The sequence below is a fragment of the Enhydra lutris genome, unplaced genomic scaffold (genome assembly GCF_002288905.1).
Source record: "Enhydra lutris kenyoni isolate GAN:26980312 unplaced genomic scaffold, ASM228890v2 scaffoldscaffold26, whole genome shotgun sequence".
In the NCBI taxonomy this organism is placed as follows: Eukaryota; Metazoa; Chordata; class Mammalia; order Carnivora; family Mustelidae; genus Enhydra; species Enhydra lutris.
The window spans coordinates 17,520,468-17,532,870 of record NW_019154110.1 but is presented as its reverse complement, the minus strand read 5'-3'; the positions used below and the strand labels follow the sequence as shown (position 1 = coordinate 17,532,870).

Sequence of the window (12,403 nt, the reverse complement as noted above, 5' to 3'; positions counted from 1 at the left end):
GGAACCATCATGTACATTAACGGGTTCCTTATAGATGCCTTGGGAGAAAGGTTCTCTCCAGCTTGAGAAGGGCACTATATTCGCTAATTGGTGACATAAGTAATACCACATTGATGGATTATTTTAACTGTTCTTTAACTACTAATCAGAAAAAAAAATTGTTTTTAGTCTTCACTCTATATGTCAACTTAAAACGGATTAATAAAGCATTAGTTAGTGTAAACGTGTCTTCTTAACTTGAAGGTCTTAGAGCGTTATTTTATGATATGTTGGTCAAGTGTATATAAATATTTATGCAACAGTAAGTAGGCTCATTAGAGCTTTAATACTTTGACTGACGATTACCCCTAGAATTCTTAAAAAGGATTAAAGCACGTTTATAGAAACCATTGTTAGGAAACTGACAGCCTTTAGGCAGTATCTTCCTTACAGCTGTGTTCTGTTTGACCTATGTGGAATTTAAACCGTGCATTTAAAAATTAATTGACAAAAAATTAAAAACTGGGATATTGTAAAAAATATTTATGTATGTATCTGGTCTTGTGGATTCTTTTGGTACTGTGGCAAAGCAAGGCCTGCATTTTTAAATGCTAGCGCTACATTAGGACTGAGTAGTAGCTGCCTCATTAAGGCAAGGTATGTGCTACAGTTGATCAGGCCCCGACTGGCCCGCTTCGTCCATTTATTTCATCAGCCTGGCATGTGTTAAACATTTGAGGGTTTGACCCCTGGTTTTAAACCAATAATGCAGTGATCCATTTTGGAATAATTTATGAATTTTAACAGACTTAGAAGTTCATTAAATACTTTTTTTTTAAAGATTTTTTTTTATTTATTTGACAGAGAGAAATCACAAGTAAGCAGAGCAGCAGGCAGAGAGAGAAGGGGAAGCAGGCTCCCTGCCGAGGAGAGAGCCTGATGTGGGGCTCGATCCCAGGACCCTGAGATGATGACCTTAGCCGAAGGCAGAGGCTTTAACCCACTGAGCCATCTAGGCACCCCTAGAAGTTCATTAAATATTTTTTTCCTAATGTAGGATTGCAAAATTTCTCTAAGTCATTCTGGTTGATAAAGTATCACTGAATATATTTGTCGCTTAAGGAATCAGAATCACATACCATCCAAAGAGGAAGTGCAGTTTATTATATTCCAGTTAATTAGGAAATTATAAGTAGATATGGCAGTGCAACAGATATTAAATTTGAGAGAGTGAGAAGAGAAGCTGGATAAGTGGAGCTTTGGAATCCTCTACCATTGTGGTTCTTACTTTCTGAGGGGTAGGGTGTTTCATTCCATTAAAAATTCACCTTAGGAAATTCTCCCTAAGGAAAACCACAAAGCCTTGTAGAAAAAGTTGTGGAATTTTCACATCACTAATTGTCCATGAACCCTAGGATAAGAATTTCTGTTCTGGTAGGATGAGTACAATATTTATGAAGTTATATACGTACATGTGCACATGATTCATCTGGCAAATGCTTGAACACTATATGCCAAGGACAATGACTGATGCTTAATTTATAATGTTGAGTGAGAGGCGTCCTCCCCATCCTCGTGGAGGTTAAATCTAGCGTGGAAGAAGAAATCAGGGAACCTGGGTGGCTCAGTCAGTTAAGTGTCTGACGCTTGATCTCAGGGTCATTAATTCAAGTCCTGTATCCATGGAACATACTCAAAAAAAAAAAAAAAAAAAAAAAAAGAAAGGAAAGAAAACAGGGCAACATATATTTACAGATCATGTTAATGGTATGAAAGAACATGGTGACTTGAAAGATTCTAACAGGTAGAACTAATTTAAATGAGGGGTAGAGAAAGCTTGAGGAAGTGACAATAAGGTTGAGACCTGCAGTTATCAGTCAGGTGACAAGTTTGGGAATCAGTTTTGTAGGCCCTAGGAACAACAGGTGCAAAGACTGTGAGTAGACAGAGTTTGGGCACATTCAAGGAAATGAACAGTTAACGCCAAGAGCAAAGAGAACAATAGGGACCCTATTATTAGCCGACGTGGAAGAGCAATTTGGAAACCAGGAGGGAGTACAAAACTGTGATGAACCATCAAAGAGGACATGATGACTGAAAACTAGTTAATGAATTAAGTAGAAGAAAATCCTTGGTGTAAGCTGTTTTGCTAGACTGATGCGGACAGAAGCCAGATTTTAGTGTGTTAACAGAGGGGAGGAAGTAGGGATGGTCATTATAGATGCCACTATAAACTTCCATATGAAGGGATGGTGGACAATGGCTTGGTAGCTAGAGGTTACTGAGATGATCACTCCAAGTAGACATGGGATTGAGGACTGCCTTATTTTAGAAAATAGGAGACAATAGAGCATCTGTAAATGCTGTCCAGTAGGATCTAATAGGGAGACCAGAAGTTCAAAAAGGGGGAAGACTGAGTGAGTAACATGTTTGAGAAGCCAGGTGTAGCCAGAAACAGATGGTGGTATAGGTGAAGAAGATGAAGACTTGAAGATATGGTGATAGGGAGATGAGAAAGTTTCCATACCACAGCATTTAATTTACTTTTAAGTGAGATTTCTGACCAAGAGTGGTAAGAGGAGGGGGACCAGAGATGTGAGGAGTGAAAGAAGTTGAAATAGCTTTGTGGAAATACATTAAAATTTCTGGACCCTCTTGGGTCCTCATAACGTTGATGAACATGGCTTCACAGTGCTATGATTTTTTTAAAAGATTTTCTTTCCCCAGCCATGTTTTACTATACTGTATCAATGTTGTATTTGTAGGTTTAGATGTTTTCTTAGGTATAGGCCTATGTAAGACAGATATGAAGAACTGAACGATGCCATGAAAAATTACTATAAATGAGGTTATAGAGATGACACTTATAAGTTGAAGGGGGCTCAGGAGTTTCGACTGTAATAACATAGGTTAAGAAGATAGAATGTTAGTATTTTTAAATGCTTTGAAACCTGGAAAAACTGATTTTTTTGTTTTTTGGGTTTTTTTTGTTGTTGTTTTGTTTTTTGTTTTTTGGGGTTTTTTTTGGGGGGGGGTAAAGCAGAGAGCAAACTGTCCAAATTTGAGCCACATTTTTCATTGAGTCACAACTAAAATGAATTGGTTATATGAGATACATATTTGTAAGATGCATGGGAATTATATTAGGCTCTAAGAAAGCTATAATATAATGTAAGCTTCAAGGGCAGAGATCTGTTTTTATTCACTGATACAGTCTGAATACCTAAAATGGCAGATTTTTAGTTAAGGTGTTGGTAGTTAAAAGCCAAAATAGTACTTTGAAATATAATAACCCTTTTGCCATGATGGTTTGTTTGTTTCAGAGCTGTTTATGAAGAAATTGATGTTCATCAGCAGAAAGGAGCTCAAAGTCATAGTGAATGCTGAGGTAGACTTCAACTTATACAACATATATTCCCCATGCTATAGAATTCCAGTGTAATTGCCACTTTGTTTTCAGTATTTACTTTTTATAAAGGCCATTTGAGTCTGACGCTTTGAGTGAAATCTTAGTACAAAAGTTTCTCCTAATCACTCAAATTATAATGAAATACAATTTTTGTGAGCTTGTTAGCTAAAAATAATGAACCTTTGAAATGTAGAAGTTGGTTTATGGTACAGAAATATTAATGCTAACAAAAATAATGATCAACAGAAACTTTTTTTTTAAAGATTTTATTTATTTGTTAGAGAGAGAGCATGAGCACAGGCAGACAGAGTGGCAGGCAGAGGCAGAGGGAGAAGCAGGCTCCCCCCTGAGCAAGGAGCCCGATGTGGGACTCGATCCCAGGACGCTGGGATCATGACCTGAGCCGAAGGCAGCCGCTTAACCAACTGAGCCACCCAGGCGTCCCTCAATAGAAACTTCTTAAGCACTGAAATAGACATTTATTTTTTTACATACAGTTAATATCTACTAACTGGTGAAACCCACTCATTGCTCATCCAGATAGGTCTGGATTCTTCCTATTTGTTATATCAGTCATCCTATTTTATTTACTAATGAATGCATGGCCATCAGTAACCCATTAACCTTATTTATTCCCCTCACACCTACCCCCATTGAACTAGTACATGCCCACCTTTCTGCATTAGATTGTGACTCTCTCGTTGTGTAGGAATGGGGAAAGAAAAGGAAAGGATGAAGGGTGGCTATATTCTTTCTATTCTAGGGGAAGGCGGATGACCAGCTCACTAACTACATTAAAGGTGCCAATTCTCTAAAAGGTAGGCCCTGTGAAACTTTGAGGCCCAGAAGATAAGACCTACCAGCACATCAGAAGCTTAGTGGAACATTTCTCCTCTGCAGTAATGAAGCTTCACAGAAGAGTAACAATTCCACAGGAATATTTATGCTTCCAGACCACAGTTTAAACTTTATCTCAAAAGAACTTGGTTGTAACATATATTCAGTTAAAACTTCAGCAGAAGAAAAATCCATTGTACTGAGGCCAACTAGTTTAACGACAGCACCTTAGGTTTCATCGGGCTTCCTACTTTTAGAAAAGAAATCCTCACACAGCTGTGATAAGAGTAGATGAAGATTATTTTATTACAAAATAATTATGAAGACTATTGAGTGCCTTCATTTAACTAAGTTGAATGTAAAAGTCAATTTGTACTTTTTATAAATAATACTTGTTTAGAATTATAACTTGTAAAAGCCTTCATGATTGTAGTTCATATTTCAGATACCTTGAAGAGGTCACTGGACTCTTCATTAAAGTTGCCTTTAAATACAATTCTTTGTAATACTAGATGATCTTTTTTCTCCCCCTTTAACTGTAATACTTCTATCTGGAACAAACACTACTAGAAAATATTTAGAATAAATTGTGCATTCATTTATGTCATAAATTACAATGACAGATTCCTATTAAAACAATTAATACATCTTTTTTTTTTAAACAGAGTTTGTTCATAGAACTTCTGGTATGAGTCTTCACAATTCCACATTTATATTTTAACATTCAGGGACTTGAACTATCAAAGGAAATGCTAGAATCCTAGTTAATATATTTGTGCATTTTATTTCAATTCATGATGCCAAAATTTCAGAATATAAAATAGCCCTAGGGCCTAAAGGAAAAACAGTCAAATCTGAAGTCAGTATGTTACCTCTAGGCAAGCTGTTAGGGCTCAGTGATTCTTCTTCCATTGTGAGCTTTTAAAGTAGTAACTATTCACAATAAAAGAAAAAAGTAGTAACCCGACTATTTTAGAAATAATAAAAATGGGCAGAAGACCTGGAGCCTAAAACAGATAACCCTGGGAATAACAAAAATATTCACTGTTACAAGTATGAAGGGCTAATAATCTGTAAGGGGAGCAAATAGAATTAATCTGAACCATCAAGTCCATGCCTACATATTTAAGAAACAGGAGTTTCTCTTATTATTACTTACCAATATTACTTTTAGTATTACTTATATTACTCTATGGCTTTGAACAGTCATACATTCAAATAGGCATGTGGATTCCTTATGATAGAAACCGTTCAATTTTAAGTAGGTTAAATTAGTTGAGAAAAAAAAAAACAGCATTAAATAATATTTAAAATAGCTTCACATTACTGTAGGATATTTCTCCCCTGAGAAGAGTAGATACATGATTTTTCAAAAATCACAAATCTGAAGCAGGACTTAGGTGCTAACTTCAATTATAGCCTGGAACCGGCAACTGCTGTCCCTCCTTTGCTTCAAAGAAAGTGTAGGAAAGAGTGATGAGATCAACATTCACCATTCTTGGATCTTCAGCAAATTCAGGATCAATGTAGAAAAACACTGGCATATCTACTTCTTCTTGTGGATTAAGCCTTTGTTCCTCAAAACAGAAGCACTAGAAGTTATAGAAAGATATTTAATTTCTTTTAGAATAGAAATATTAATAATGGTCCATTTCTTGGCTTTAGTGAGCATAAAATTGAATATTATAAGAAAAATAACTAAATATTATCTAAGTTCTGAGACAAAATGACAGTATCTTTGATTTTTGCTTTAAATTGAGACTCAATGGGCTCCCCCTGCTCAGCGGGGAGTCTACTTCTCCCTCTGCCCCTCCCCTCGACTTTTGAGCATGCACACATGCTCTCTCACTCATAAATAAAATCTTAAAAATTTCAAAAAAAAAAATACTGAGACTCAACAAAATTGGTGGGGGTGGGGGGCAGATGGGGAGTGGGAGAAAGAATCTGGAGCAGACTCCCAGCTGAGCACAGAGACCAGTGCCAGGCTTGATCCCATGACCCTGAGATCATGACCTGAACAAAAATCAAAGACTCCAACACTTAACTGACTGAGCCACCCAGGCACCCTGTTCCTCTTCTAATTTTAAAGAAATTAAAATTTGGTTCATCTCAACCTCTGCATACCTGTTTAAGCAATGGGAAAAAAGTTTAATGTTTAGAAGAAAAGAATTTTCGGAAATCAGTTTCTACTAAACGCTGCAGTAAGTTTAATACTAAAGTTTGCATATATAAGCTGTACCTGTATTTTATTGAAATACTGTCCAGCTTCAAATGGTACAACATTGTATGTAGAAATTCCAATTACTGGTTTGTCTGTAGGATTCTTAGCTTTATAAAACGCCAGTGCAGTCTCTCCTGGCACTACCTGTTTTAAGGAAATACACATCATCAATATTTCAAATCTCACAGCTCCTCCTTTCCCTTATATTAAATTAGTCATATTATTTTTCCTATCCATCAGACCACAATACTTTATCTAAACTAATACTTAGGATCAGCAAAATAAATTGTGAATACTACCCATGAATATCTTTTTTTTTTTTTAATATCTGGTTTTCAATTTTTACTTGCATATGTCAGTGGAACCAGTTTCCTATTCATTATTAATTGTGCATTGTCCTTTTGTATATCTCAGGTCTTCAAGTAATAATCTGCAAATTAAATTACTTAAAATGTTCAAGGACAGCCAAGCCTATCACAGCCCAAACCTGATTTGATTATTTTTTTTTTAATTTATTTGACAGATCACAAGCAGGCAGAGAGGCAGGCAGAGAGAGAGGAGGAAACAGGCTCCCTGCTGAGCAGAGAGCCCAATGTGGGGCTCGATCCCAGGACCCCGAGATCATGACCTGAGCCAAAGGCAGAGGCTTTAACCCACTGAGCCACCCAGGAGCCCCTGATTTTTTTTTTTTTAAAGATTTTATTTATTTATTTGACAGAGATCACAAGTAGGCAGAGAGGCAGGCAGAGAGAGGAGGAAGCAGGCTCCCCGCTGAGCAGAGAGCCTGATGTGGGGCTCGATCCCAGGTCCCTGGGATCATGACCTGAGCGAAGGCAGAGGCTTTAACCCGCTGAGCCACCCAGGCGCCACCAAACCTGATTTCTTAACACTGATACCAAACACCCTGACTGACATTCTTTTTAAGAGGTTACCAACTAGAGCAAATTAAACTTATAACCAAAATAAAACTGACTGAATAGAACTTTTATTTAACCAAAAAGCATGAATACTCTTTGTGAGTGAACACATTTTTAAAACTTGCAAGGCTTTAAAAAAACAGATTTCCAAAAGATTCTCTGTCATTTATACCAATTCAGCCACTAATATCTTAAACAATTAGAATACTAAAAATCATAACCTATAAAACCTTCAATCATTGAAGAGATTCAGTAATGTTTACTAACCTGGGGAGACACCAATATTTATAAAGGTTTTCCAGTAAGGGTCACAATGAAGCATTTCTGGCTATTCCTCAGTTCATGAAATAATTTCAATTAAATCCTCTAGGATTCCAGTTAGTCAAGATTTTAGGAAACTTTTAAGGTATAGCTTTTCTGAAGTAGAACACGACTATTTAATATGATTACTTCAAAGCTTCTCAATTTTTTTGATACAGGCATATTTTTGATATAAATCAGTAAACTGCTTTTCATAGTAATCAATGATTTTCAACCTTTCCCCCTTATCTATACCTGAGGGAAAGTTAACCACATAGCATAAGAGAGTGAATTCTTTTTTTTTTTTTTTTTTTTTTTTTAAGATTTTATTTATTTATTTGACAGAGAGAGATCACAAGTAGAGAGGCAGGCAGAAAGAGGGAGGGAAGCAGGCTTCCTGCTGAGCAGAAAGCCCGATGCGGGACTCGATCCCAGGATCCTGAGATCATGACCTGAGCCGAAGGCAGTGGCTTAACCCACTGAGCCACCCAGGCGCCCAAGAGAATGAATTCTTAATATGACTCTTAATAAGAACAAATGACATTTTCCATCATTCCAAACAGACTTTTACTACAGTATCATACAATATACTGTTACCTTAGGTATAGGGGACTGTCAAAAGTAGTCTGTGAGAATAAAACAATTACATTAATGTAGTCTTAGTATTTTGAGATTAAGTTTACAGGAGTGTTCCCTAAATTGTTAAACAGTTTAAGTGATGATAATTTTTACAACGAAAAAAATAATCTTTTAATAACTACTTATAGTCACTTACATATATTTCTGTTTGCTGCGGTCTAAAATTCCACTGGAGACTTGCATGCACATCTGCATTAAAGGTGACTTTAATAATTCGATCCTTAACAGGCACCATGTTTTCAATCTGGTCTGATGCATGACCTGCTACTGCTGATCCTCCAAGACCAGTAGTCTAGGTATTAAAGATATTAAGAATATTACAGGGTAATATGTCAAATAATACTTTCAGGTGATGGTTTATTGGATAAAAACAAATTTTAAAAACAATTTAGCCCAGTTTATATACTGTCACTGGCCACTTCCTATGAATGTGTCAATGGCTTGACCACCTTTGGGGTGTCAAGGGCCTCTATTTGTTAGAGTCACTTGGTTATTGGACATAGTAAAAAAAATGAGTCATTTGAGAGAAAGCAGACTCCCCAGTGATAATATATAGCTCAGAATTTTAGCTTAACTTTCCAGTAAACATATTTCTATGTATTGCTACTGTTTCATATACACTACTAGTCATTAACAGAAGTAAAAATTACCCACGGCCCTATCATTTCAATGAAACTAATTCCATTATCCATAGTCCTATCTGATCCTTTTCCCTATCATGATTTTAATAGCATAGATTAGTTTGTAGTTTCACTTCTGTATTCCGCTTTTCTCAAGCATCCTAAGTATTTTTCCATGTTGGTAAATGTTTTTGTAATTTTTTTCTGTACTTTGTATAGTATAGCTTTTGTAAATATCATTGGTTAATCAGAAAAACTGATCCCTTTGGCAACTGAATAAATCACAAGACAACAGAATAATCTGTGTCTGACATTTCTTGCCTATCTTCATTGCCATTAATTATCTCCTTATCATCAGAGATGTTTAAAAAGAAAAATCCTTACTTCCAGGGTCATCATTCTTCTGATGCTTGAGGTTGCCAGAATTCTGGTCTCCGGATAATTAATCTGTTACTATACTAGGAAAAAAATACCAAATTTGAGGCTAGGGGAAGACTCCCAGCAAAATGTAGTATTACTATCTTCCATGTATTACACAAGTCAACTAACTGCACTCAACTGCCCTGCAACATTATTGAATTACATTATAAACCTAAAAGCTGCTAGGGTAAGCCTTTATCCTGTTTAATAAGTAAATTCTTCTGCCCATGAGAGCTATAGTGCTTAAGTTTTAAGACGTAACTCCTGAAGAATTTGAGTCACTTGAATAAAGATTCCTTAATGTATTCTGACAGACAGTCTTTGCATATAGATTCTTCAAATTTGCAAATTTGATAATTAAATAAGAACAGAAAAGGGCAATGAAAATATGTCCTGGGCTCTAGTCTAGTTCTGCTACTAACCAGCTCTAAGAACTGAATAAATCTTACTTTGGGGGGCTATATTTTCTTTTTCTTTCTTTTTTTTTTTAAAGATTTATTTATTTATTTGACAGAGAGCACAAGTAGGCAGACAGGCAGGCAGAGAGAGAGGGGGGAAAGCAGGCTCCCCACTGAGCAGAGAGCCCGATGTGGGGCTCGATCCCAGGACCCTGCGATCATGACCGGAGCCAAAGGCAGAGGCTTTCACCCACTGAGCCACCCAGGCGCCTCTGGGGGGCTATATTTTCCACATTCATAAAATGTGTGGTCACTGTATTAAACTTTATATAATTCCTTATTTTTGGCTCTAAAGTTCTGTGACTCCAAAAGTAAAAAAGAGGCTCTTTTGGAAATGTCACCGTGTAACGTCCAACTTGATTTAAGTTTAGAATTACAAATTACAATTTTTACTATCCTGCTCTGCATCTGCACACACATGTACAAAATACTGTCATTCACTTAAGTGTGAAACCGGGGGTTTCTCAACTTTGGCACTAAGGGCATTTCAGGTTGGATAATTATTTGGGTTTTTCTGGGTTTTTTTGGTGGGGGAGGCGGGGGAAGTGTTTGTCCTGTGCAGTATTGAACGTTCAGCAGCATCCATAGCCTCTACGCACTAGGACATCAGTAGCACCTTCCCTGCTCACCTCCCAAGTTATGACAACCAAAAATGTCTTCAGATGTTACTAAATATTCCCTGAAAATAAAACTGACCCCCTTCTCCCCTCATGGTTTGTGGAGATTTATACTTGCTATTTTGGATTCAGTTTTATGATTTAACTAACTGCTAGTTTGGGGATCCATGCTAGGTCCAGATTGCCCTCTGATTAAAACTAATTCACATTCTATACTCATCCTCCCAAATTAAGCTACTGCATACCCCATGAATACTAATATTTGGAGACTGAAAAGTCCTTTGGATTTTTGCTGTTTTAGTCATTATGGAAAATAGCATGTTCGTGTCCAAAAGGAGAAGAGAAGTAAGCGAGGCATTAACAATACCGGCACTGGTTAACCAGTGATTCCCAAACTTTGCTACACACTGGGATCACCTGAGGAATCTTTAAAGAGTTACAAATGCCCGACTCCCTCTGGGAGACATTCTGATTTAAATGGTTAGGGATGTGACCTGGGTGTCGGGATTTTTAAAAGCTCTCCAGATGAACCCCCCCCTCACAACAAAGTTGGGAGAACCACTATCAAACACTTAGTGAATGACATGAATGTAGCTCTCACTTATGTTTCTTAAACAGAAATTCCTGGCCCCTTCCCAGACCTAATCAGAATCTCTGGGGTGAGGGAGCCCCAAAACATATTTATTAAAGAAACTCCACTAGTGAACCTAATGCCTAGCCAAAACAGCAAACTATTAATTACTTCCTTAATTCTTAAGGAAAATATATGTGAAATACGTAAAGTTTGCCTTTGTTTATGGTTCTCAAATACTAGTCTGCATCAAACACAGCTAGGCGACTTATTTAAAGCACAGATTGCCGCGCCCCTCTCGCAGAGTTTCTGATTCGGTGGCTCTGGAGCTTGACTTGGTAATGTGCACTCAAGCTCCCAGGTGATGGGACGCTGGTTCTCTGGGGGACCACACCTGACGAACTGAATTAGGGTTTCTGATCTAAAAGGGGGCCCTGGGTAAGCAGATTACACTTATGTATCAACAGTGGAGGGAAGCCCCAAACGCCCGACTCATGCCTTTGTAGGGATTAAAAGTACTTCCAGCTTAAGCCCGACTGACAAGCATACTCCCACTTCCAGGGTTAACCATCGCACATAAACCATATATGGTTCACAGAAGCAATGTACTCATGTAACTCACATCTTATAAAAGAACACGTGTGTGAGCAGCTAAAGGGTAAGGCAGACTGGTGGAGAGCAAAGTATAGGCTGCGGACGTTTTCAGTAGTGTAGCTCAGAGATAGGGAATTCCACTCCAGTGTGGTCGGGATAAGCACGACTGCTATAGGGGCTTGGGTTCTACTTGTAGTTTTACCACTAACTTCTTCTGGTAAGCCTGGGAAAGTACTTTTTTTTTGGGGGGGGGGAGTACTTTTTAAAGCCTGTTTCCCCTCTGGTAGCCAACTTCAGGCCCTTCCACACGACACGGAGGAGCGATCGCTACCTAGGGACCTGGCCCGCACCTCCCGCCCATGACACCGCCCAGGAGGCAGCACCGCCCCCTACCTGGCAATAGAGCCGATAAAGGGGCACGGCGGCGTAGGACGCCCCCAGCATGCCCACGGCGGCGGCGGCCACGTACGTGAGGACCGTCTTGTTCCGACGCCGCCAGTCCTCCTCCTGCGCGCGCGTGAAAGGGTTCGTGCTCTTCGGCCGCCATGGCGGCTGCAGGGCCAGGTCTGGGCCCGGGTTCGGGCGCCTCCATGTCCCAAGCCGCCTCAGCCCCCTCTCAGCACTTCCTGTCCCACTCCTTCCCGGCCTGAGAAACGGCTCTGCGCTCTCGGCAACTTTGGTCGGGGACCCAGGGTGACTCCAGCGCCAGCCACAGAAGGTAACGCGCCTCCATGCCCCACGCCAGAGTCCTCCCATAGCGCCGAGAGCTCCTGGCATCGGAGACGAGAAGACAGATCTCGCGATGCCTGGCCAGTCTCGCG

General features: G+C 38.8%; 2 protein-coding genes across 5 annotated transcripts in view; one reads left to right on the top strand and one right to left on the bottom strand.

Moving 5' to 3' along the window:
- LOC111151296 (target of myb1 like 1 membrane trafficking protein) overlaps positions 1 to 4,832 on the top strand; it is a 60,055-nt gene extending 55,223 nt beyond the window's left edge. For all 3 annotated transcript variants that reach the window (XM_022509185.1, XM_022509187.1, XM_022509186.1), the window contains 2 exons: positions 3,303 to 3,367; positions 4,152 to 4,832. In XM_022509185.1, coding sequence (XP_022364893.1) covers positions 3,303 to 3,366 — 64 coding nt within the window. In that variant the 3' untranslated portion in view covers position 3,367; positions 4,152 to 4,832. The remainder of the gene's footprint in view (positions 1 to 3,302; positions 3,368 to 4,151) is intronic.
- Positions 4,183 to 12,399, bottom strand: LOC111151297 (cytochrome c oxidase assembly protein COX11, mitochondrial). Of its 2 annotated transcripts, none has more exons than XM_022509189.1 (4): positions 11,976 to 12,399; positions 8,439 to 8,594; positions 6,466 to 6,590; positions 4,183 to 4,231 (listed from the first exon to the last, which is right to left on the bottom strand). In XM_022509189.1, the coding sequence occupies exons 1-4, from the start codon at positions 12,357 to 12,359 to the stop codon at positions 4,183 to 4,185; spliced, it is 714 nt and encodes a 237-aa protein (XP_022364897.1). In that variant the 5' UTR covers positions 12,360 to 12,399. The 2 variants fall into 2 exon arrangements, with proteins under 2 accessions (XP_022364897.1, XP_022364896.1); XM_022509188.1 differs by lacking the exon at positions 4,183 to 4,231 and adding an exon at positions 5,506 to 5,817 and having other exon boundaries at positions 6,465 to 6,590; positions 11,976 to 12,392.
- Positions 12,400 to 12,403: the final 4 nt, after the last annotated feature.